Source organism: Plecotus auritus (assembly GCF_963455305.1).
Source record: "Plecotus auritus genome assembly, chromosome: 1".
Classification (NCBI taxonomy): Eukaryota; Metazoa; Chordata; class Mammalia; order Chiroptera; family Vespertilionidae; genus Plecotus; species Plecotus auritus.
Window position 1 is genome coordinate 52,176,518 of NC_137770.1, and position 27,860 is coordinate 52,204,377.

Consider the following 27,860-nt stretch of genomic DNA (forward strand, 5'->3'; position numbering starts at 1 on the left):
TATCTTCTACTCCCAGCCTAGAATGCAAATATTTCACTTGGCTACATAGTAAAGAAGATTTTATCATTGTTAATGTAAATAATTTTTTTAAAAATCGAAGTGGAGAATTATATACTTAAATGGTTAATTTTATGTTATGTATATTTTACCACAATAAAAAAACACTCAAAATGGAACAGAATAATTCCTGATTCAAAGTATTCAGCTGCCTATAATATTAACATTAACCAAATAATTGCCATCACAGTACGACCCTTTGAGCTATGTGGGCAACCTTGATCTTCACTGCCTGTGTCTGTTGGTGGCACTCTAGATGGTTAGCACGGGAAGTGTGAACACAGTGTAGTGGTTAAAGAAACAGGCTCTGATCAGAGGCATCTCCTCAGAGATCCCAGAGACGTTATTTTATCCCCAGTCTCCATTTCTCATTTGTAAAATGAGGACAGCATGTTTTCCAGACTGGATTCTTTTGCCTATCTACTGAGATATTATGTATAAAGTACTTAACCTAGAACCCAGGACATAGTGTGGACTCAGTAAATGACAGCTAGCTATTTTTAGTTTATATCTTTGGTTTCAATAGCAGAAACCCTTTGGCTATTTCTTATGTAAGCAAACTGGCATTATGAATCAGTTGATAATACAAACTCAAATGTACTAGTTAAAACTTTATATATCTGATATCCTATATAATAAAAGCCTAATATGCAAATTGTCCCCTGGGCCATCGTTCGACCGAGAGACCAGAGTTCAACTGCTCACTGTGATGTGTGCTGACCACCAGAAGGTGGTGTGGAATGTGGCAGGCGTCGGAGACGCGGCGCTGGCAGCGGGTGGCAATGGAGGTGCTGCCGGCCCCAATGGGCCCCAATGAGAGTGGGACTGCAGCAGGATGGTGGAGCAGGTGAGTGGGTGGTGCCAGGCCAAGGTGGTGTGAGCGGGGGCCCCATCGCCCCGCCGATTGCCCCGCAGATGGCGACCGGTGGTGGAGGGGGGCGGGGCTGCTGCCTTGCTCCCAGGCACTGACAGAACCGGGCGGGGGCTGATCACCCTGCAGGTGGAATGGTGGAGCGGGTGAGGGGGCAGCACCAGGCCATGGCGGGGTGCCAGGCGGGACTGCGGGACTTTAAGGCTAGGGGCACGAGCTGGGGCTGCGAGCCTGGGGGTGCGAGCTGGGGCCCGATCCCTGCAGGCCACCCCAAGGGATCCCACCTGTGCACGAATTCGTGCACTGGGCCTCTAGTATACTTATAATAACAACAGTTACCTTAAGTTCTTAAGACAGTGTTTGTCTATGAGAAGTGTTGATAATGCAATAATATGGTCCTTTTCTCCAAAAGTCCAATTGTCCATCAGGGCTACTGCTATGCCTACAAATGTTGGTGAATAGTTTGAAATAGACCAAAAGACTCTGTGATGGTGGCGGACTCCGATGCAGTGCTTATCAACATGCTGCATACTAAAACCAACCACACTAGACCTGCCAGGACCACCACTGCAACAGATGACCTGCAAGATCCAGGACTCAGCACAGCAGGATTCCCCAAAGATTTATCTAACATTGTTTCTGGTCTGAAATTTCCCACTGATTCACCCCTTCAGCAAGTATTTATTGAGCATCTACTATATTTCAGGCACTGGCATTACAGCAGAACAAAAAGACAAAAATCCCTACCTTCAAAAAATGGAAAAGACAATACTATCTGAGAATAGCAACAATTTCTAGTTATTTGAAGTAATGTGAAGAAAGACTAGGCAGTAGATAAATGAAAAAGCCAGGCAATCCTCAAATCTAAATTAAATAATGCATTTCAATGCCCTCTTTCCTCATACCATGAAATAGAGTTAGACATCCAAGGAACTAGAGCTCCACACTCCAAGAGTTCCTGCCCACTCTCTAGTGAAAACAAGCAGGCAAGTGGTATCAATACATCACTCATGGAAAAGAACAAACTGTCCAATAGAAAAGCTTGTATGTATAATCAAAACTACCTGTAAACTATTCTAAATCATCGCTGCTAAAATGTTCTTATTTATTCCTAAAATCCTCCCTGGGGAAAACAAACAACAAACAAACTTCTTCCTGGCAGGACAAGATGAGTCCCTTCCCTTTGATTATAATCTAAGCAAAATAGAGAGTAGCTGACAACTCTTTCTTAAAATGATGACCTTTCATAATCATGAAAGTATTATATGGTGAAGTGTGAGGAATACATACCTATAAAGTGCTTAGTGGTGTATAGTGTCAGGTGATAAAGCTTTGAAAAGGAATCCCCAATATTTCTGTGGGGATGAATTACTGGTACTCAAACAGAGGGTGAGTAGCAGTGGAGGAGGAATGGAGGGCAGCACGACAATAAAGGGATCTGTGGATTCATATCACATCTTCCTGAAAAAGGGGACAGCTCTCACCCCTACAGCTGTCACCCTGACACTACTCCCAGAAACACAAGTCTTTTAGACAATGAAGCTGGTTATTATGGCAGCTGGTACCCCACAGTCTGTCTAGGTCAGGGGTGGGCAAACTTTTTGACTCGAGGGCCACAATGGGTTCTTAAACTGGACCGGAGGGCCGGAACAAAAGCATGGATGGAGTGTTTGTGTGAACTAATATAAATTCAAAGTAAAGGAGCGGAGGGGAGAGCAAGAGAACCAGATAGAACAGGCGGATCCGGCCCGCAGGCCGTAGTTTGCCCACGGCTGGTCTAGGTTGAGCTTCATGATCTCAATTACTCAGCCTTCTAAGACTCTCTGAGGACAGAGTTTCATCAAAATTCAAAGCTCCAACTAGAGCTTGGATTAGGCCTAACAGCCAGAAAGAAAGCCCTGGTCTGGGCCTGACATTCTAGGCATGGTTCAGTACAGCTCTGCTTCTAAGCTGCCTTATTCATCACTGTACTCCCAGCAACACACAGAATCTGCTCTGAGCCAACAAGCAATATGACTGGGTTGTATAGATGAGGCCTTAGGATGAAAATTAGCCAAGGGGCGAGGTTATGATAACAAGGCTAAGGCTACTATGTAGCAAAAGAAGGACTTGGAAGTTAAGATTCATCAGATTCTAAACCTCAAAGAGTCACATATCATTTAGCTACTTCCTGGCCAGCTGGCAAAACACTGGTGGAGGAGCATCCAGAGAGCTGAGCCATTAGGAGTGGATATAGGGACCTGGTGAGAGGTAAGGAATGATGGGGCAAGGCTGAATGATGAGAGGGTGCAAGCAATGAATACTTAATCACAAAGCTTGTGGCTTGCTAAGATGTGGCAAAAGTATTAATAAAAGGAAAAATCACAAAAACATACAATCGCTCAGGTTGTTTGTAGGAGTTCTAAAACACGTACAAGCCAATTACCTATTAATATTACAAAGACTAATGGCAAAGTATATAGTTACTAAACAGAAAACATTTTTTCACATAAAAAAATCTATTTTCCGCCCTGGCTGGTTTGGCTCAGTGGATAGAGCATCGGCCTGTGGACTGAGGGGTCCCAGGTTTGATTCTGGTCCAGGGCACATGCCCGGGTTGCGGGCTTGATCCCCAGTAGGGGGTGTGCAGGAGGCAGCCAATCGATGATTCTCTCTCATTGTTGGTGTTTCTCTCTCTCTCTCTCTCTCTCCCTCTCCCTTCTTCTCTGAAATCAATAAAAATATATTTCAAAAAACAATATTTTTGCCCCCTGTACTAGACTTTAGCTTGAATCCTATAAACTTGACAAATGAATATTCATGTTTTACTTTCACCTGAAGAGTTGCAAAACCCCCAAACACACTCACCATGGCTCCTCTATAGTATGCTGTCGTGATGGTTCGAAATCTTTCCTGACCTGCTGTGTCCCTAAAATTTTAAACAAAAGAGAGAGCGGTTTTAAAAGACATCACCAGCAACACTGAGGAGAGATCATTCTGGTCTGCTCACAAATGCAGTGGTTTCAGGGGAGGGGAATAAGATACAAAGGGAGCCTGTGTGTGTCTGTGAGCCGGAGGCGGTGGTGGCCACGGGAGCCTGTCAAGAACTCACAATGACTTGTGCGAAAAACTTGGACTTTGATGATAAAAGCGGCAACAGGGAAATCCATGGCCTGCTAGGAACCGGCATGCTGAATTAGTCAAATACATATTGGGGTAGAACAGAATAGTTCTAAATTCTTGGACTCCTAGAGGTAGTTATAATCGTTTTAATAAGTGCCTAATGATTATGGCATTTTGCTCTCTTGAGTGAAAGTCTGATTTCTGTACAAAGAAAGCAACTGGGCTGGACTTACTACTGTGTAAATTCTGCTCAGCCAAGCACACTAAAATGGGTCTCCTCGAGAACTTTCTCAGCAATGGAGCCCGTAATTAAACGGGAACCTGGAGTTTAACACATAATGGTTGACAATGTTTCCAAAGACTTTCCAATATGAACAACATTGCAAAGTTACATAAGCTTTCATACATTCTTGCTTTTTAGCTGATGGCATACCATTAGAATACATTCTAAAAAACACAAATGTTTCCAATTGCATTTATTGAAGTAAGTCCCTATAAAGCAGATCAAATTTACTTGGTATCTGGGAAAGTCAATACTCCTAAATTTGCTCCTTACCAGCAGAACTAATTCACTCCCTGTGCTACTAAGACGAACTAAATTGTACAATTTAACTGTAGGGAAGAAAGAGGCACTTGTGAAAATACACTAGAAATCTAATGCATACCAAACCCAAACAAGAGAAGAAGGCCCAAGGGAAATTAATAAACTAAAAACATTAATAAATCCCTTAATATTTATGTAAAGCTTAGAAGATAGTCTCAGATGATGCCCACCACAGCCCAGTGTGTGTTATTACCAGCATCCTTATTCTGCAGTCGAAGAAATGGGCTGGGGTGGGCTGTGGTCCCAGTTCTGCCATTAACCAGCTCATACCCTTGAATGAGACTCAAGCCACCTACATCTCGGCTGTTTAATGCAGGGCCAGGCTTCACCTCAGTCATCTTATCCAACCCTTCTGTCACTGATCAGAATTAGCTATACAGGGCACTTGTTTGGCATGTGACAAAGAAGTCATAAGGAAAATACAAGCCAAGCACCTTTGAGCAGACCAACACATTATTGATTCTAACATACTACTTGATTTAGAACCAGCTCTGCAGTGAGGCTGGAGGGGAAACCCTTCCATATTAAGTGCAGGTTGTGAAGACTAAATAGAGACCATTTGCTGCTGAGAGTATCCATAAGCAGTGCCCTGATGTTATATTAAACTCTAATTAGCTGATCACCCACAGGCGCCTAGAAACACTCCCTATTGTGATGATCAGGACCATAAGCACAGAATCAGAAATTCTCTTTACTTTCTCCCTAAAACACTGTTTTATATGTTTAAAATATTTGGCTTCTTACTAAATACCGATAGATGAAAAGGGTAACCTGTGGTAACCTTCGCAATGTTTCCCAATGACAGATACTGGGAACTACTATGTTAATATTATAAAACTGACACGATGCTCCGGAAGATTTGGGTTGTTGTCAGAGCTTTATCACTAACCACTCTAAATCCTAGTTTCCTCCTTTGTAAAAGAGGTGCTAGTATATTTCAATACAGTGCTCTCATTCTATTCCCATCCTGAGATTCAAGGATGAAAATCAGCCTAAAAAATAAGTTCATATCTATTGCTTTACTATTTTGCCCTGTATAGTCTGTGCTGCTACTGTCATCATCACACAATAGACCAGCACGAATCAAGAACCTTTCCCAAGGCTCCAATTCTATATGGCTCACCATGGAAGGCCCTGTACTGAAAGAAATTAAACCAGCTTATAGGAGGTTAAAAAAATAAATCTATGAGGAGTTTCTGAGTTCAAGTATAAAATATTCAACCTGGCAATCTGGAAGAACCATATTTATTCACTGTAGTTTGAAAGATTCTTCAGGAATAAACCAGTCAGATTTGGGTGGTCTTAGGAGACCTTTGCCTTGCATATTGCAACATGAGAGATGAAAAGTATGCCTTTTTTCTCCCTATTGCTAGTCTAGTGTTCCTCATTTTTTTTTTAATTTAATGAGAAGACATATACAAATAAATGATAAAATATCAGAGCTGGAGGGGAACTCAGATATCATTAGTTTAATCAGTCAGTTTACAAATGAAGAAAAGTAGGCCCTAAGAAGGGAAGCAACTGACCCCACGTCCTCAATTTAGAAGTAGTCCTGGCAAGAACCTAGGTCTACACTTCCTGTTTAGGGTTCCTACCACTTGACTACTAAGCTTTATCTGATTTCACAGCTGCAACAACTACAGTGAAGAAGTAATGTACACTCTAGAATTTAGTTTCCTCCCCGATAAAATTAGCATTTGGGAAGAATGAGTTCTCAGATCTCTTCTGGCTGTGAGTTAGTGAGGATATCATTCCTTACCTTCCCACTCTTGGTGGAGAGACCTTTGAATGCTTACCCATTTCCCCTTGGTTCTGACAAAGAAAAGATGTTTTAGCTATCACAGAATAGCTCTCACTTATCACAATGCACATTTAATTCCCACATTCAATTCCTAACTAAAGTAGAAACACTTATGTGTATATATAGTATATATATATATATATTTACTTACCATATCTGAAGCTTAATTTTCTTTCCATCAAGTTCTATCGTTCTGATTTTAAAATCAATTCCTGCCAGAAAAAGAAAGACATGCTAAATTTCTTCAAATATAATCCAAGTCTTATTAGAAAAAGAACAAAGATTTCTATTGAAAAAAAAAAAAAAGTTCTCCAACGCCCTGGAAAATGTGAATACAGAAGAGGGTGTGAATGGTATGTTTCCTCTGAATACAGGCTGAGGAAAGGAATTACTCTGCAAAGAATTCCTACACATGTAAAATGCAACGTTTTATATGTGTCATTATTTTGACATAAATGGATGACATCCCTCAAAGTTACATAATTTGGATAGATTGAGAACATGCCATATTGTCTACTTCCTGAAATACATATAAACAATGTTTCCTACCCCCCATGCTCGGTCTGTCCCTAAAGACAGCCATGGGACCTCTTCACAATGTCTTCCTCATCTCCTTCCAGTTGTTTCTTTAGAATCTGCAACTGGCTAAGCAAAAAGCAAAACAAAACCCCCCAAAACAAACAAACAAACAAACGAAAACCCTGTCTATTTGAGGGCAGGGATGGGAAAGCCTGTATATTTATTTTATACAGTTAATAAGTATTTTACATACATTTTAATAAATGTTCCCTGCATCTTACTGAGCTGAAATAACTAAAATAGTTTTAACCCTGGCTGCACTTTAGAATTACTTGGGAAACTTTAAAAGACAACAAAAACCCCTTATAATTAGGCCTGCTCCCTTCCCAAAATTCTGAGATTCTGACTTAAATGGCCAAGGGTAAGGTCTGTGCACTAATAATTTTCAAAGCTCTCTAAGTAATTAATTCTAACACAAAGCCAAAGTTAAGAAGCACTCAACTGAGCCTGCCAGGTAGCATGGGAAAGTCATTTGGGGCTCAGGTGGTCACTCCAAGTTCAAACCCTCCCTCACCTATTTCTTCCCCACTATGGCGGCTCAATACTTATTAAGCAGTTTCAACTACAAAGCACCACAAAATCCTGGATAATTATCAGCATGCTCTGCCAGGAACAAGCTGCCACTCTTTCTCTAATAGGACCTGTTAGTGAATACAACTCGGATGCAGTTTGCTAAACTCTCATCATCTGGCTACTCAAGCATTATTTTAAAATTTCCTATTCTTTTGCATTCTATACCGAACCATGTAAAGTGGTTTCCAAGACATTTAAAAACCACACATGTCAATTATGTATCCTCTAAATTGACTTAAGTATTAACAGTAGTTATCTAGGCGGTGGGGAGAGCCCTCAATGGCTATGCTACCACAACATTTCTATATATCAACATCGAGAGCACCCCAAAAGGCCACTTGCCAGCTCCAGCTTCATATAATACCTAGGCTTAAACCAAGCGGGTTTTCCCCTTCTTCGTGTGGCACTTTCCCCCCGGGGGACCCGTTTTAGGTGTTCTTGTGTATCTTGAAATAGACAACTATCACACCCAAGCTAATCTAGTAGGGCAGCTTCTCAATATTTGCTTCCCTCACTAATAACCACTGTTACTGTTAGCAAGTACAATCTGAGACCCAATATCCCAGGTTATCTGGCTCATGTTTCCTCTGGGTACCTCACTATTGCAGGGTCAGCAGTGGCAGGAGCAACACTTAGCAAAACCGTATACATATTATTGTTAGCATCACACAGATTTTACTGTGGCCCTCATTCATTTAAGATTTAATACACACTGATTTTTATTGTGATTTATCTTTTCATACATCTCCGAGTTCAGTGTAACAAAGACCCTCTAGGAATTCTCAGCTATCCTTTATGGTTTTTTTGGTCCAGACATTAAGAACAGTGCCCAACAGGTATTCAATGAATGTTTCTTGATATTAACATTTTAAGAAATTAATAATTTTCCGAATTCATAGAAACAGAAAATAGGATGGTAGTTCCCAGGCAATGCAGGGAGGGGGAAAAGAGAGCAGTGTTCAATGGGCATACTTTAGGATTTGCAAAAGATGAAAACTCTCTAAAGACTTGTTTGACAACAATGCGACTGTATTTACTGAACTGTACACTACTGAACTATACACTTACAAATGTGGTTAAAATGATAAATTTTGTGTGTGTGTGTGTGTGTTTAAACCATAATAAAAAAGAAAAAAAATACATGACTTTTAAAATATAGACTGTATAGCTGGAAAATTAACTTTCTCAATTGGAAGGCTACTATCCAACATTCCATCATTTAATAGTTCATTCACAGTTTAAATAAGAGATGATGTATATCAAATGCCTGTTCATATGACTACTTTCCTTATTCTGGTTCATTGAGATGATAACTCCTGTTCTTCCAATGTTGTTTTTGCCTGTAGTTGGGAGTCATGGGCAACTTTTCCACCTTCATTCAACAAAGCCATTTTGAAGCTCCCTTAAAGTCTCAGTTACTCTCCATTCATTTAAAACATTTAGGAAACTTTCTACTGACCTAGCCTTTTGTTTTTTGTATTTGTTAGAGGGATTACCTTTCCGTTATCTGAGAAGGTTTTACCATTATCTGGGAAACTTAACCATCTTTTCACTATTCAGCGGTTTTCAATGTTTGTAAGAGTTGTGAACTGGTATTTAGCTTTTGTTTATGCGCCTGTCGGGAGCCAGTTGATAGACAAATGCTGTAGAGCACAGTCAAATCAACACAACTTGAATTCCACTAAAAATGGAAAATGTTGTTTATATTATTATTGAAAAGCACAGAACCTGGAAGTTAAAAGACCCAGACTGTCGGTTAGGGCCTGTCATTAACAACTTTTTGGAGGTTGATTAATTGCTCTGAATCTCTATATCCTCCTCATCCTTAAAAGAGATTGAGAGGATCTAACAGGTAAATTAGATGATGTGTATGACTGTGCTATGGGAACTCTGAAACTCAATATAAGTGTAAGATATTACACATCCAGATTCTATTATCCTGCAGATCTTGTCACGTCACGCACAGATTATAATACTAGCTTCCCAGGATGCTGTGCCCACCTGTCTCCCTGGTCTCACTCCCCTGCCTGACACAGTGAGAGTCACTTTCAGCAATCCCTGAGGTAATGCCACCTCACTATTTAAGAGGCTGTGGATCCAACTTCCAGCTTCCTCAGCCTGGCAACGCAGCCTATTCCACTGGATACACGGCTCTCCCAACACTGCCTCTGAGCCTCTCTCCCTTAGGCCTCTGTTCCTCCCAGGGGCCTGCACCCGTCCTCTCCTTGGCATGTGCGTGGCCACCTCACTGAGCAGCCTTCTCTGAGGATGCCTCTTCACCCATGCAGTTCCTCTCTCCCTCCCTCCTTCCTCAGCTGTCTACTCAGCCATGTCCATCGCTTCTTCCAGGCCAGCCTTTGGCCAGTAATTCAACCCTGTTATTTGGCTTATTAACATGCTCTGAATTGGTCTCACATCAAGCAAGAGCTCCATCCTCTCTGCCAGCCAGGTTGCACAGAGAAACATGCATACAGTAGATACAAAGTGAAAGGTTAAATATGCTTACGACATTGCAGAAAGGTTAAATTCTACTAAGTGTGGCGAGAGCTAGGAAAACCATGGAAGTCCAAAGTGTTCTTAGTATACTACAGTAACAAGAGTAAGGATGCTGAGAAATCTTACTACAGTAAAAAAATGAAGATCTTTATATTGCACTTAGTTCGACAACAATATCAGTAGAATATATAGTAGATTAATAATCACTTTACTTTTTAAAGGAAAAAATAACTTTCTGAGGCTACTCCAAGATTAAAAAAATAACCACTCATAAGAATAATAAGACAATTATATCAATTAGGATGCTTTCTGCTGCAACAGAAACGGCAAATCAAACTATCTTAAGGTAATTTGTTGACTCATATAACAAGCCCAGTGGTGAGTTGGAGTTTGGAGATGGCTCGATCTAGTAGTTCCGGCTCATTTCTCTGCATCTCCTTTGGCTACACCCTCCTGGGAGTATCAACTGCATCCTCTGACTGATAGCAGTTCCTGACCACAACAGCAATACCAAGAAGAAAAGAGATCATCTTCCTGTGTCTCTTGCTTAAAAGTGAAAACTGTTTCCCCAAAGCCTCCAGTGACCTTTCCTTCAAGTCTCATTGTTGGATTTATAACCAGATTTATAACCATGGGCATGTCACGTTCTGGGGACTAAGGCTGGGTTCCTGAACCAATCACTGCCTAGTCAGTTAGCAAGATTAAATTAATCAAAACCTATCCTAAATTTAGATTAATCAAGTCCCATTCCCCAGAGCTGGGTCACTCCTCCAGATCCACAGGCTACTAAAATTAGGAGAGCAGAAAAGCTGTTGAATCAGTCATAATATCTGTTAGAATAATATTCAAATCTATCTAATTAATACTTTATATTCATAGCCATATGAAACAGACAAATCATAACAGCTATCCCTACTACCATGAATGTCATTAAATTTCATGATAACTAGAGTACTTCTCGGAAAGTAATTTCGCCTAGTCTTCAGCCACAAAGCAGAAAATATGAAGATAAAAGAAGGACAATGAGCAACCCAATAGCAAAGACGACATCTCTGTGGTTAAACAGTGATCACTCCCAGGAGAGTCCTCGAGCCCACAGTCCCAAAGGCCTGGCTTGTGCTCCAGCCCCAAATGATTAGACTGCAAAGGAGGAGCTGTCATATCAACAGCAGCAAGAGCTACATTACAGCCTATCCTGCAGTAAGGGAGCGATTTTTTTTTCCCATTTAAAAGGACTATATAACTTCAAAAAAACATAGCTTTGAAGGGCATTACATTGTGGGTCAAAATGCCCTTCCGTTCTCAATCGCCTTTTAGAAAGCATCACTGTCTTCTGGCAACATATCATACAATAATTCATGTTCAAAATCATGACCCTGAGTCATCTCAACTCATGAACAACCCATGAGCCACCAGGCTGCATGCAGCTTTCCCAGCTAGCCAACAGTATGTATCATTTTTATATATACCCAGATGTAATTTAAATATAAAAATATGCATGAGAATGATTATCAACAAAACCCAGATAACCATTACCTTCGGAGAGAAATGGAAGAGGAGGGATTAGGAAGGCACTTCAACTCTGTAATTATTTCTAAAACTACATGGTGGTACATGGATGTGGAAATGTTTTATATTATGTACTAAAGGCCCGGTGCATGAAATTCATGCATTGGGGGAAGGGGTGGTGTCCCTCAGCCCAGCCTGCACTCTCTCCAATCCGGGACCCCTCGGGGGATGTCTGACTGCCAGTTTAGTAGGACATCCCCCTCACAATCTGGGACTGCTGGCTCCTAACCACTCGCCTGCCTGCCTGCCTGCCTGATTGCCCCTAACTGCTTCTGCCTGCCAGCCTGATCACCCCCTAACCGCTCGCCTGCCGGCCTGATTGGCGCCTAACTGCTCCCCTGCCGGCTCGGTCGCCCCCAACTGCCCTCCCCTGCCGGCCCAGTCACCCCCAACTGCCCTCCCCTGCCGGCCCAGTTGCCCCCAACTGTTCTCCCCTGCTGACCATCTTGTGACAACGTGGGGGCAGCCATCTTGTGACAACGTGGGGGCGGCCATCTTGTGACAACGTGGGGGCGGCCATCTTGTGACAGCATGTGGGACAGCCATCTTGTGATGATGTGAGGGCATGAGGGCCACCTAGGCTTTTATTAGTATAGATACTTGGAATTGTTCATAATTTTTAAAAAGCAATGATTACTTATCTAGAAAAATGAGGTATGGAGGCACTCATTCACTCCTGGTAGAAAAATCAAACCAAATTTTAGAGATGAAAGGCACCTTCTAGATTTATTGGGGAGGTAGAGCAGGCACTACCTCCCGCCTTTGTTCCATTTAAAGAGGGCCTGTGATCAAGAGCAAGACTGGATCAAATTCAGAAAACAAGGGGGCAGAGAAAGGGCTGGTGCTAGAGCAAGAAGTGCTGGCTACTCAGATTCTAAGCAGTGGTTCAGGGCCATTTCCTTCCCTGCCTGGAGGAATAGGCGCTTCCATTTGGGCCAAGGGCAACAGGAAGAAGACACATTTGGTCACTGTTGGGAGTGGCACTCTGGTTGGGGAACAAAGGAATTCTGATTTTTCATTCCAAAGGCTGGAAGGAGAGAGCCGGGACAAGGGAGTGGGGGAGGGGGACTCTGCCTGCCCCTCTGAGGAGAAGATAAAGACGGACTTGAGGCCTGTGCATTGTCCAGGTGATTCACAGGAACAAGAGCTGGCAGAGACCAGGTAGTGAGGCTCTAGTGAAGGATATGAAGTCAGCACTTATGAAAAGACAGCTTATCAGATATTTCTCAGAAATCTGTGGTGCAACTGGAGGGAGGGCTTGACCAGCAGGACATAGGGAAAGAAACTTTGAACCAGACTCAGCCCCACAGCTAACAGACCTAACGGGGAAAAGGAACTTGGAATGACCAGTATTGGGCCACCTTTTATTCCACAAATTAGATAATAATTTAACATGGAAAGGGAACAGATTCACAAAATTATTTTACACTAAAGTCAAATTAGCCAACAGATATTAATAATCTAACCTTTTCTGTCCAGGAGAATAGGGAGGTTTCCCTGGGGTTTGTGAATGAATGAAAGGATACCATTGCTGCAGTGTGGGAAAGAGTAGGAAGGACTTTTCCTGGCCTTAAGACTAAGTCTCTGGGGCCAGCCAGTTGTCCTGACCTTCAGCATAAGCTGTGACTTGCTGCATTTTTGCCCTGTGGGTAGTGCAGCACACACACAGCTCTGTCTCTTGCCTGTGTACTTGCTGGGCTTACTCCAGGGAAAGTCTGCTGCCTGACCCAGGAAAGTCAGGGGTGGAGAAATAGCAGGGACCTTCAACTGAGGTTTTAAATATCTTGTTACCACTGAAATTCTTTTAAAAATCCAATTTGGATGCAGTCAGGAGAGACACGAAAAAAGAATTCAGATTTCTGGGATATTTAGCCTCCCAGTGAATGACAATTATGCAAGATTCCAATGCTGGGTTTAACATCAACAAAGAAAAAACCTGGGTTATTGATCCCCTTTGACCTACATTAAGAAGCAGAAAGTTAACACTGCACTTTTACAATTAAAACATGTACTTTGTTTCAAAAGGACATTTGGAAACAATATCTGTGACCCCAGGCTATCCAAATGTGGGTTATGTGGTCTTTCTATTTACATTTCAGAGATATCCCAGAAACAGAAAAAAGTTTCCTAAATATTAAAACCCACTTTAAGAAATGGTATGTTCACTTCCTTACTTAGATTTTTATTATTAACTAGAGGCCCGATGAATGGATTAGTGCACCGATGGGGTCCCTGTGCCTGGCTTGCGCCCTCTCAAAATCTGGGACCCCTCAGGGGGTGTCAGACTGCTGGTTTTGGCCCAATCCCCACAGGCCAGGCCGAGGGACCCCACTGGTGCAGGAATCCATGCACTGGGCCTCTAGTATGCATGTAAGATCTTTGGTTAATCTCTTTCCGTCCTCCCTCCTCCCCCTTCGCTCTGAGATTGATCAGTCTGTTCCATGTTTCCATGCTTATGCATTGAGCATCTGCCGCCTGGTAGTCAGTGCTCGTCATAGTTACTAATTGAACAGTCGAATGGTTACTTAGGCTTTTATATATATAGAATATATAGATGATAAAGATAATATAGATGGATTCTGCCAGTTTTGAAACTTCAACACCCACATTTTGCTTATGCTTTTTTGTGTGGACTTTTAAATTGGAGATTAATGAAATTTTAGAGTAGTGACTTTGGGGTAATTAGCTAAAATCTCTAATTAGAAAAAGAGATTCCTGAAATAAGAAAAAAATATGAGTCATAGATTGAAGCTTTAATATATATTTTTTTAAAAAAAATAAATTAAGGTCTTGGAGAAAGTATGCAAATTTAAGAAATAAAGGTAAGAATGTTACTTAGGTTGAAAAAAAAAAAAGAGTTCAAGACATTGCTCTTTGGCAAATACCCATTTTTGTAAGTTCATAAAAGCATATTTTCTCCCAAGTACCAATTTTGTGGCATATAGTTAGAACCATTTAATTTTTTGTTTTATTTATATTCAAATTTACAATCTATTTTTTGTTTGTTTGTTTAGAAATTAGAAAGTCTAAAGTTTAGAAGGGAAAACATTTTAAAAGTAAGTTTAAAAGACACTTTAACAACAGTTTGAAATGATCACTGGCAGCCAAATATGTTAGTTTTGTTAAATCCAAAATTGGACAGGGGAATTTTTTTTAAAAGTGGACTAACAAGTGATCTTTGAATATAACTTGTCCTTAAAAAAGACACCTGACTTTTTAAAAAAAGAAGACAGAAAGAAGACTAGAATTTTTCAGATTTCTTTGGCTCTTCCATTCTGTAACTAGGAAGTGATATGCTAAGCCCCATTTATGGTGTAAATCAAGTGACACATATCACCACTTCCTGCTGAAAAAGCTGCACATCTTGACACTCTTAGAACACTCTAATTGTTACTGAATTAAATTAAACTCTTGGCATTCTTTATAATATAACTGTACTTATAAAATCTAATCACACTAACAAAAGATAACAAACTCAAACTAATTCAGGAAATTAGGAAGGATTTACTAATTTTTAGTTGAGCCATAAACATATGCATGACAGATACAAAAATAGTACAGTTAAGAATAGTTTTAAGTAATGCCTATATTTGAGAGTCTCCAAGGGTTTAAAGATTTAAATATAAAGATTTAATTAACACTTTAAATGTATTTGGGAAAATAAAAGGGCAAAATGGCAAATCATTATATACTGAAAAACTACTAAAATATAACTATGTTTTGAATCACAAATAAAAGTTTCTAAAATGCTAGGACTACCAAAATATCAAGAGAGAAAAACAGAAATAGCAAAGGAAATGTAATAACACAGCTACAATCTTAGGAAGCATTGAGAATTTTAAATCTGATTATAGAGCCAGCAAAGATTACCCAGGATTCAGCTCCCCATCTGAGAATGGGCAAAAGAATGCATGACAAGTCTCTTTTGCAAATCTTGCACTTTCAAAATGAAATGTGCTTTAAGTGTTACTCAATCTGGAAGTAGCAATGTGCTTGAAGTTGTCAAAATGTAGATTCTAAATGTTCTCAAAGAAAGGATGTTTTACCATCAATAAAATCCTATATAATAAAGAGGCAATATGCAAATTGACTATCACGCTGTCACAAAGATGGAGGCACCCACGGGGGGGGGGGGGGGGCGGGGTGCGGCCGGCTGCACTGTGCACCTGCCACCGGAGTCCCTTCAGCCCCACTGGGGGCCTCAGGTCCTCCTGCACCCCCCACTGACTGACAGCTTGCCCAGGCTCCTCCAATGAGCTGCCCATCCCTCTCTTCCTCCTTCCCCCAAAGCTGAAGCCTGACTATGGTGTCCAACAAATTGGAAGTTATAACTCATGTCGTTAAGAGTATCCTCCATTCCTCAGCCAGGGCTGGCTGCTACACGCTCCTGCTGCCGGAGTCCCCTCAGCCCCACTGGGGGCCTCGGGTCCTCCTGCACCCCCCCACTGACTGAGACTCAGGCAAGTAGGGCTGGCTGGGGAACAGGCAAGCTGCTGATGGCGGCTGCCCAGCTGCCCAGGTCCAGCCCAAGGTTCAGGTAACCAGGGCCAGCAGAGGTTTGCACTGCCTGCAGTGGCAGCAGCAGAGGTATGATGGGGGTGTCACCTTCCCCTGATCGCCTGGGTCACCTCCCGCCTCTGAGGGCTCCCAGACTGTGAGAGGGGGCAGGCCAGGCTGAGGGACACCCCCTCCAGTGCATGAATTTTCATGCACTGGGCCTCTAGTCTTTTCATAAAGAGCCTAATTTATTAACTAAAATTTCTTGAAGAATAAAGATTCAGAATGCCTCTGAGATTTCCATTTCTTTCCTGTTATTAATTCATGAGCATCTCAAGAACCAAACTGCTTTTTTGGTTACGGAGGATCCAAGATGGCGGCGTAGGTAAACACCTAAACTGCTGCCTCGCACAACAATTTCAAAACTACAACTAAAAGACAAAATGTCTATCACCCAGAACCATGGGAAAGCTGGCTGAGTGGAAGTTCTACAACTAGAAGGAAAGAGAAAAGAGCATTGAGACGTGCACAAGCGCTGAAAAGCTGAGGTACGGAGGTGCGCGAATCGGGCTGGCGGCGGGCGACTGGGAGCGCTGCTTTTTTCAACCCGAAAGGAGACAAGATCCCGATTACTCCGAACTCCAGTTTCTGGGGAGACGCGGGGGACCCAGACTCCTACAGGGAGAAGCTGGACTGTCTCCCATCGGGTCGGAAAGTGAGGGAGGCTTGCTTGCAGTGCTGCGTGCAGGAATAATTGTTTACTGTGCTGGGGCGTGGGATGCGGGGATGCGGTCGGAGATGCAGAGCCCGCTTACTGGCAGCCATCGCTGTTTGCCATGCCCTAGCCTAGTGACACCCTGAGACCCCACCCTGCACAACCTACAAACCCACCCAAGCTCCAAGCAGCAGCTTTAGCATATGAATGGCCTGCCCTATCGCAGCTTAACATAGCAAACTTGCAGCCCGGGTCAGACAGCTCCAAAACCTCCAAACCCCAAGCAAAGAGAAGAAAACTGTAGTTCTCGCTGTAGCTCCTGCTGGGTGGCCTCAGACAGTAGCTGACCTGCACCCCATTGAAAATCCAGAAGCCAGTGTACTTAGTGGTCAGTGTGAAACACCAGATTTCAACTCCTCACATCCATAAGTGACACATTCAAGAGGCAGACTCAGTGAGCACCAAAGCCCCACTGAAACAAGTCCTGCACCATAAGCGTGTCTCCAGCGCAGCAGTTCTTCCATTATAGACACAGTGGGTCCTCACAGCCAATTGGCCTGGAGGTCAATTCCTTCCAGTGTACCAACAGCAATCAAGGCTTAACTACACCAAGACTTTGCACTCAGCCCACAAAGGGGTGTACCAAGAGTGTCCACCTCAGGTGATTGGGGAGGCTGAGCTACTGGCCCCTATAGGTCACCTACCACACAAAGCCACTCCATCAACACAGGGAAGCAGCAAAATGCAGAGACAAAGAAACATGTCATGAATGAAAGAAATGGAGGAAAGCAAACTACTGGACGACATAGAGTTCAGAACCACATTTATAAGGTTACTCAAGAATCTTCTAAAAACCGCCGAGAAACTTGATGAGACCTCTGAGGAGCTTAGTGAGACCTTCAAGGACCTTAATGAGAATGCCAAAAAAATGGAAAAGGACCAGTCAGAAATTAAGCATACACTGTCTGAAATAAAGAATATACAGAAATTCAACCATAGATCAAAGGACCCCAAGAATCAAACCAAAGATCTGAAATATGAGGGGAAAAAAAACAAACACCCAACCAGAAAAACAAAAAGAAAAAAGATACAAAAATATGAAGATAGTGTAAGGAGCCTCTGGGACAACTTTAAGCATACCAACATCTGAATTTTTGGGGTGCCAGAAGAAGAGAGAGAGCAAAATATTGAAAACCTATTGGAAGAAATAATGACAGAAAACTTTCCCTACCTGGTGAAAGAAATAGACTTACAAGTCCAGGAAGTGCACAGAACCCCATACAAGAGGAATCCAAAGAGGACCACACCAGGACACATCATAATTAAAATGCCAAGGGCAAAAGACAAAGAGAGAATCTTGAAAGCAGCAAGAGAAAAACAGTTAGTTACCTACAAGGGAGTACCCATACGACTGTCAGCTGATTTCTCAACAGAAACTATGCAGGCCAGAAGGGAGTGGCAAGAAATATTCAAAGTGATGAACAGCAAGAACCTACAACCAAGATTACTCTACCCAGCAAAGCTATCATTCAGAGTTGAAGGTCAGATAAAGAGCTTCACAGACAAGAAAAAGCTAAAGGAGTTCATCACCACCAAACCAGGATTACATGAAACGCTGAAGGATATTCTCTAAGAAGAGGAAGAAGAATAAAAAGGTAAAGATAAAAATTATGAACAACAAAATGACATCAAATACATCCCTACCAACAAGTGAATCTAAAAATCAAGTGAATAAAAAATGTGAAGAACAGAATGGACTGGTGAATATAATAGAATCAGGGACATAGAAAGGGAGTGGACTGACAATTCTCGGGGGGAAGGGGGTGTGAGGGGTGCAGGAAGAGATTGGACAAAAATCTTACACCTATGGATGAAGACAGTGGCGGAGGGTAAGGGCATGGGGTGGGGTGGGGTGGGGAATCAGGTGGAGGGGAGCTATGGGGGAAAAAAAAGAGGAACACCTGTAATAATCTGAACAATAAAGATTTATTAAAAAAATATATACTTAAAAAAAAAAACTGCTCCTAAATGAAACCACGTGCATCTCCTCTGCTCCACCTACTGTTTCTGAGAAGGTGTACCTTTACAGCAGGCAAACCCCTCCAGTATGAGTCACTACCACCTTCCTAAAGCTGGAATTTCCTTGTTTGTACTTTGACAATTGAGGGTCAAAGTACACTGTTTTAGTTAAGGGTGAAGGGAATATTGCGGTTATTCAAAAGATGACGATAAAAAGGCAAATCTCTGAATTTATATACTATTGTTATGGGAAAACCATACTGCCAAATCACTGAAATTATCACCGGAAAAAAATTACAACCACATTCCAATGATGTTGCACCAAAAATGCAGTGAAACTGATCTGCTAGATCCTTCCAAGTATGACCATGTATCATGTTTTCCATTCATCTGGAGGTAAGTGAAAACTAAAAAAGGAAAGAAAATTATAAAGTAATAGAACTAAGTAACAATACTACATGGGGCAACTAACTAAAAACAAGTGATATATATGTTTCCCTTTGAGAATGAGTTCTTAAAAGAGGAAAAAAAAAAAAAAAGATTGTTACCAGTGTAAAATATATATGGGTTTTCCCATAACAAAAGTTTAAAGTTAGCAACGAGGGCTGAAACAAACTCTGGCTACAATCATTATTTTCCAGGAAAATTTCCAAATCACGTCTTTAGAAAGATTTCAGCTTATTAGTGGTGCAAACTAAAAATTAGCAGTTTTCCTCACTCAGTTAATACAAATCAACTTTTTTAGGGTGGGATGGGGTGTCTGTAACAAATTACTTGAGGCCTAAGAGAAGACTCATCTAGTCAGATTCTCCTGCAATACCCACCTCACCTCTTCCCATCCTTCTCTTCCACTGACTTTGTCTAGATAAAAGTCATCAGAGATAATAAAATAAATATAACTGCAAATTCACAGTGCTCAGAATCTAGTTAGCAAAAAGGCTTTTCTTGATCAGCAGCAACATCAATGCCACAAAAAGTGTAGTAAAAGTAAGCAGCACATACAGCTCACTGCAGCCAGGGTGACAGATGGGTAATGATAATAAGCTACTGCCAATGAGGAGGGCTAAAGCAAACAGACCGAGTATATGCAAGTAAAAGAATGAGACAAAAATCAACAAAAATGACACTGATTACAGTTTTTCCCAATCAAAAATGAAAAACGTCTACCAATGATAACATCATCCTCATTTGTAAACACATTTCCCTGTAATACAAAAGTTTAAAGTTGACAGCACTCTATAACCTTCATGTATACAGTTAACACTTCTACAAGCCAATTATGCATCTCACATATATATAGTCATCCACCTCTAAATATTTAAGACATTTTTCTAACTTTATAGGGTGATAAAAAATTCCACTGCCTAACTACTTCCTTCACTTGCCTTGTAAAACTGAATACAATGTTACAACTGGGCTGGGAAACCCAAGATTTTCTCTAACATATGTTTCAGACTTACAAATGCCATCCCTACTAATGAAGGAGCTCTAACACTTCATATTTTCTTTCGTCCCCATTGTCCCCTAGCTAACTGCCACTTTAAATACACAAAGGATGAGTAATAATTATATTCAAAGCATAAAATGAGTGGGTTGTCAAAATATGCTATAGTGGACTTCACATTGGACCATTATTCGCCCTAATTCTAAATCCCAGTGGTTGTGGGGCTTGGGGAACAATATTGACAAGAGACCATTTTTAAAAAGCCATCCTGATACTGGAAAATCAGCCAGTGCCACACAAAATAATTTCTCCAAAATTGAGCAAAAATTATTTCAAGTTATATTTTATCAGCTTGTTTTTATAAAACCAAGTTCAAAGTGTAACATACTATTCAAATCCCTGCCCCATCCACTCCCAACACCAAGATAGAGGCCTCAGGTGTTAAAGCAAGAAACTTAATGCAATTTCTACTAACCAGCCCTCAATCTTGGATAGAAAAATTATTCACCTTATGTTTCCCTTTACCCACTTCCTTCAAGACATACAGTTCTTTTCTTTTTTTAACCCTCACCTGAGGATATGTTTGCTGATTTTAGAAAGGGATGGATGGAAGGAGAGAGAGAGAGAGAGATAGCACGCGCGCGAGAGAGAAGCATCAGTGGGTAAGAGTCCTGCCTGGAGAAGCACGTTAAGGACCACTGGATGACTGTTAGCACCTGTCTTTCTCAGGCAAGTTTTACAAAGCTACAAATACAAAATGTTTTTAAAACACCATAATCAGGCAGGCAGTGCTCCAACTGCCAAACATATAAGATACAAAAGACTCATTTGAAAGTCTCTGACCTGACCTTGGGTCCTGGAGGGCAGTGACCCTTACTTCCTCAACAGAGTACCTGGGAGTGAGTGCCCAAGAGCTATGTCTTCTCTTAGGTAAGTACAGACACACTTCCTTGAAAATACCACCCCCCCCACCACACACACACACACACATCCCTACCCCTTATTTCTCAATGCTAGAGTAGCCACTGAAGGCCTTGCATCTTTTTCATCATGAAGGAATATTATGAAAAGTAACCCTTGATCATATCAAGGTTATATAGAAACTTAGAAAGAATTTATGTTATAAAAGCAAAATACAATGTGTACTCTCTCTGTAACTAGGTAGAAAACATGTGCATATGGCCAGCAACATGTGAAACAGTAAAGTGGTTATATTAGGGTATGTTATTGTGAGATGATTTTCAAAATTATGGACTTAAAATTTTCACCTAGTCTTCTATTATTTTTGCAGTAAGCAATTTTGAAGAAAATTTTACACATGTTAAAGTTGAAATAGTACTATAATTACACTTCAAATTCTGGATTAAAGAAGCTTTGGGGGACTGCACTTGCAAAATCTTATCACCCTATATAATAAAAGGCTAATATGCAAATTGTCCCCTTGGGAGTTCAACTGACTGGGAGTTCGACCACTTGCTATAATGTTCGCTGACCACCAGGGGGCGGTGTGGAATGAAACAAGACCCCAGCTGGCAGCAGGCAGCTGAGGGAAGGAAGGCCCTGAATGGCCCTGATCCCGGCCAGGCCTAGGGACCCTACCTGTGCACAAATTTCGTGCACCGGGCCTCTAGTTGGGTATAATGCTGTTTCTATGGGGAAAAAAGCATTGATAAAGCACACCAAACAAACAGGTCACGCACTCCATCTGAAAGAGCCTCTGTTAACTGAAGACTTCAACCATTATTTACCAAATAGCTTGGACAAATTTTTCCCTTTTTCTCTAATTCCTACAGTTCCGGTTTATTGGCTGTCACCTGAACAAGAACATATGGGAAGAGAAAGAAAGAGATAAAGAAATGTGGGCTTGTTTTCACAGGATGTGTCTTTGTGGCATCTGCAGACACAAATCCAGGAGGAAAGGCATCATCTGCAGACTGTATTTTCCATGCTATCCCGTCCCTAATTAACACAGATAAATCTGAGTTTGCCATACTATAATTTATTAGTCAGATTCAATTAATCTAATCAGTTTTAAAACAGGAGAGGGCAACAGTGCAAGCTTTAATAAAGTGAGCTCATTGGACTTTGGAAGCTGCTCAGCTGAGGCTCACGGTGAATTCCCACACACCCAAAGGGCAAATGTGGCCTTGGTGAATAATTTGCATTGTCTATTTTTAACTCATCTTTCTAGTCCTAAGGACCCATATTACAATGTGGATTAGAAAAGAGAAACAGCAGACCTATATAGATTATTTAAAAAGTAAACTCAGGGGTACAGAATTCTGGGCTCTTAAGTGTGTGAGGGATGAGTAGAGCCAGAAAACTGCCATACATAAACACCTGAGAAAATAACTAAACAAAACAAATGACCGTCAAGTTGAAAATTTTACTTCTGCAGTCAAAAAGGTGGTATTTTACAATGTTAAGTTTATCTACTCAGTTTTTGAACTGATGCAAAAGTATACTGTTATCACCCTAACTGTAATCCTCAATTACTAATAAGAAAAATAAAACCAGAATGACCTACTCACATGATCATTTCACAGACACACTGTCAGTTCAAGGATGTCCTCAGACAAGCCCAGGGCAGGATTTCCACATCTGGTGGTCACAACATTATGTTCCCAATTTGGAGAGTATAGTCATTAGGTCAGGAAATGCATATGACAGTGATGCAAAGAAGTTAAACATGACACACGATGACTGTGTATTTTTAACCCCAGATGGTCTGTCAACAAAATGAGGAGGGTGAAGGAAAATGTCACTGGCCCTTTTGGGCATAGAAGGGATCACAACCATTGGGCTGCTGTTCTTTGCATGAACTTCTGAAAGTGACAGGAGAAAGCAGAAAAAAATTGTACACTCAGAAAAACTGATATTTAATCTACTTCAGATAAGCCTTTGCAGGTCTCAAGGTAGAAGTCCATGCTTATAGATTATGATACTAACTTAGCAACCAATTCTTCAGCCTTTGTGTGAGTACAATCCATTCTCAAATGATAGAATAGGAACTGACTGAGAAATAGAAACTGGCAAGCTTTACTTGGGCTATGCAAAAGAAACGGCTACAGATTTCTCAACCACATAGGATGCAATGAGGTTCAGCTTAGTCAGATATAGTCACACTTAATGAAAATCAAGTTGACTAATGAAAGAGCAAGTTTTCGTATTTAATTTCACAAGAAGTATTGAGGCCAACATAGACCTGACCCTGTACTAGGCACCAAGAAATACAAAGAAGGAAAGTTATGGGCCCTGGGGAGCTCCTAGGCCAGTGGTCGGCAAACCGCGGCTCGCGAGCCACATGCGGCTCTTTGGCCCCTTGAGTGTGGCTCTTCCACAAAATACCACGGCCTGGGCGAGTCTATTTTGAGGAAGTGGCGTTAGAAGAAGTTTAAGTTTAAAAAATTTGGCTCTCAAAAGAAATTTCAATCGTTGTACTGTTGATATTTGGCTCTGTTGACTAATGAGTTTGCCGACCACTGTCCTAGGCTAACAGCCACTAAAATTTCATAACATGAAAATCCTACACCATACTTGAATCTCTTCAGGAGCACGAACTAACAACAGATGACGAACGGAAAGAAAACATGATTTTCTGAGATAAGAAACTGCCTGCTTTAATTCTGTTATTCCCACAAGCAAGCATATAATTATCTCCCCAAAGGCTGGGAATAAACAAGTGGCATTTGTCTATCACAAATGGCAAAAATAGTAACAGCAATTTTTCACTGTTGTTTAGAAATCAATTTGGCTTAAGATTTAAGAGGGGTTTTTTTTCTTTAAGTACACACAATTGTACCACCTTCACATTCCCTCCCAGCACTTCAGTATATAAACTATTGTCTTAATAAAGTTTGAAATTCTCTCTGAACTCTAAGAGCTTTGATGTCTAGATGAAAATCGAAATGAGCAAACATCACACTTAAAAAGGATGGTCATATTAAAAATGCCGTCACTTTTAAACTATTATTAGCAAAGGCTAGTGAGTGCAGCAAACCTCTGTAGTTCAGGTGTAGAGTCTTGAGTCCCAGGCTCCAAAGTCCTTTGTCTGATAAACATGATGAAAATCTATTAAAGAGCTACCATTTATGGTGTACCTACTATGTATCAGGTATAATCCTAGGAAATAGTCATCATTATCCCCATTGCACCAATAAAGAACCTGAGACTAAAGAGGTTAACTCGTCCAAGATGACAAGCTAGCAAGTGGCCGAGCTGGGATATTAGCTAAGGAGGAGAATTCTGTGACTCAAGCGGAATTTCCTTTTAGAGCCCTCCCTGGAGGTACTAACTCAGATTACAAAGGATTTGTGAGGAACCAGTTTCCAACAGAGTGCAGAAAGCTGAACCTAGCTCTAGGTCATCTCTACATCACAAAGGGAATGGGTCCACTCTGGGTGGACCTGAATGTCAGGGATTAATTCTTTGAATCCTCTGAGTATGCTTAGTAGAGCCATTCCATAAAGAATTTATACTAGATTAATCTGAAAGAGATCTGATCATCCTAGCATCTTTCAAACTAGAAGACTCCATCACTACAAGTCTGTGTTGAACCAAAGTAAATTTCTCCACCAGGATAAGGCCCCAGTAGGGAAGTCCAGGTGAAGGGGCAAGACAGGCATTGTGACACTTACCCTACACCAAGGAACGTGCTGTTCATTCTATAGGAAAATTTAGGGTATGCAGGGTATCATCAGTGGTCAAATGTACTTCTTGGCCATCTGGAAGACACCTTCTAAATACATGTAAATTTCTTCCTATATAAGATGGATGCTTTTTTTTCTGTCTAAGTATAGTTCTATCTTCCAATTCTCAGTTTATAATGAGAAATTATATTGAAAATGACTATAAATGATCATAAAAATTAAAATATGATCAGCTGGTAGGCTGTTCTGTAGACAGCATTGGGGCTCCAAACCTAGTGCTCTTTTTAATATATCACACTGCTTCATTAGGAGACATTCTGTGGGATAATAAAATGGGTTGTTTGATACCATTTCTGAGGCTGTACCATAGGAAAAAACAACATAAAAGACAGAAGAAAAACTCCTTTCTGAAACAATGTATCAGTCAGGGTTTAATCAGGAAAAGGAACCACTTCAAGAATTTACACCAGAAGGAATTCGATACAGGGAATTGGTTACACAGTCATGAAATTGAAGATAGTAAAGGTTTAGCAATAGCAGGAAACCACTACCACTCCTAAGAGAGAGACAAAAGGAGATGGTGTTATTGGAGCTGAAGTTCTAGAGTCACCTGACAAGAGGGTGGAAACACTGAGGGCCTGTTCAGTGGGAGCTAGGGCCCCAGAGAAGTCACCTAAAAGCAGAAAGGGAGAAGCAGAAATACCCTGGTTTCTCACTTTCTCCTTCCTTCCAATCTGCCAGTATCCCTAATCAGGCTGAACACATTCTGCAGCCACCTGACTCAGGAGTCTGGGCAGGGGAAGTGGGAAGAGTGGATCAGAGGGAAATTTGACTAAGGACACAATTAACCTTTGCTGCAAGAATTTAATGTGTGCCACTATTGTAAGCCACTGAGATTTTGGGGCTGTGTAACAGCAAAAGCTGACTAGTAGATACTGCCACAAACACCAAGTAGGTAAATAAATAACTAGACAGAAAAATCAGATAAATGAAGAATTAACTGTGAAATAATATTAATAATTATTTTAAATAACTGCTTTGAGGAAAACATTTCCACCATTAATTTGTGAGCCTGGGTCAGAGGGCAAGCACCTGTACAGATCCCTGACCATGCCCTGGTCCTGAAGGAGCAGCACATTTGAGAACCTGTCTAGCTAGAGGTGGAAAGTAGCCCTCCCTGGCCATTACTATCTTGCAGCTTCACAATCAACTGGGCAGTTCAGCACGGATGACCTGGTGAACTGGGAGTGTCATACACATGCAGGCAAGTCCAGAGCCAGACCTTCCAAAAAGGAAGTCTGTCACTAAGTCAGCAATGTGGCCAAGCCTTAAGCCAGAGCAGTATCAATATAGCTCAAGGGTAGCCACTGACATGGTGACTCCAAGCTTTTTGCTTATATTACTTCCATCACAGTACTCATAGTTCAGCCTCCTTAGTTATTTATAATCCCACCCTTGTCCCAAAATAGACTGGAAGCACCCAAAGGATGTGGGGTACCTTTTTAGCTTACAGAACTCTACAATTACCCACCTTAAAATACATGGCCCCACCCAACATTCCAACCCTGCTCTTTTTTTTAATCCTCACTAGAGGATATGCTTTGATTTTTAGAGAGGAAGGGGGGGGAGGGGAGGAGAGAGAGAGAGAGAGAATACAAAGAAAAAAACACATCGACGTGAGAGAGAAACATCAATCGGCTGCCTCCCATATACAGCTCAATCAGAAATCGATCCTGCAACCTTTTGGTTCAAGGAACAATGCTCCAACCAACTGAGTCACCCAGCCAGGGCTCTAAGCATTTTTCAGGACCCCTTCCCCGCCCTCCCCCTGGTCTGGAATATTCTCCATCCTTCCCATTAAGATTCAGTAACTCCACCTCCTCTGTCCTCTAGATATTCCAGTGAGATGACTCTGCTCACTCTCTACCCTAAATTCCTGTAGAACTTATAATAAATATCATTAGACATGGCATTTAATTATTCTTGTTTCATATAAGTTTTGCCTTCCCACTTAGACTTAGGCAGAGACTCATCTAGCACAGCATTCCACTGATTAAGTAGGTGTTCAATAGATGTTTAAAGGAATGAATGCAAATAAGTCCTTTAGAAGCAGGAGCCTTATCTTTTACTTAAGAGTACTGCTTTTGGAGCCTCTCTCCTATTTGCCAAAGCATATCACAGGCATTCAATAAACACTTCCTGACAGTGATTAATTACTTCTGAATAGAATCAGATTCACATATCTCCAAACTGATCCTGCAATGCATCTTAATGACTAACAACTTAAGTTACTTATTTGGATAACTTTAGGTGATAGATGCAAAAAATAAAAATAAAAAAAGGAAAAAAAGAAACACTGAAATATTTAAATGTTAGAGAACAGAACAAATCACAAAACACAGTACTAAGCATATATAAAATAGATATCTTTTAGAATGGTGAAAAGACAACATGGAATTGAATGAAAGGTTCTGTTACCATTGTCTCAAATCTAATCCTTAAAATCATATGTTAATTTAGATGGGCTTAAGAGATTGGATGATTTTTAAAAATCCACACACAATGAAATAAATGCCACTTCTGTAATTACATTAGGAGGACCGATATAAGTGCTACCACAAGGGGAGGAAAAAAGAAGTGGGTATTTCATGTTGGTTAGAGAGTTTTACTTTCTTCAGAAACTGTAATTTTCTTAAAATTTTGGCAATGATCACAAAACCTCATGTTGCAAATGTCTCCACTGTGTGGGAACTTCTACCATTGCTCCCAATAACTAGAATGGCTTAGAGAGAAAAAGCAGAAAACCAAAAAAGGAGAGAGACAATACGCTCATTATGCCCAAAGACCCCAGTAACACCACAGCAAGTCAAACCAGCAGCAATAC

General features: G+C 41.1%; 2 protein-coding genes across 4 annotated transcripts in view; both read right to left on the reverse strand.

Annotated features, from left to right (window-relative positions):
• LOC308246765 (gamma-secretase subunit APH-1B-like) overlaps positions 1–27,860 on the reverse strand; it is a 159,885-nt gene that overhangs the window by 55,409 nt on the left and 76,616 nt on the right. The gene's annotated exons all lie outside the window — the stretch shown is intronic.
• RAB8B (RAB8B, member RAS oncogene family) overlaps positions 1–27,860 on the reverse strand; it is a 64,969-nt gene that overhangs the window by 13,610 nt on the left and 23,499 nt on the right. The window contains exons 2-3 of the mRNA XM_080682942.1: positions 6,587–6,647; positions 3,776–3,836 (exon numbers count right to left, since the gene is read on the reverse strand). Coding sequence (XP_080539068.1) covers positions 3,776–3,836; positions 6,587–6,647 — 122 coding nt within the window. The remainder of the gene's footprint in view (positions 1–3,775; positions 3,837–6,586; positions 6,648–27,860) is intronic.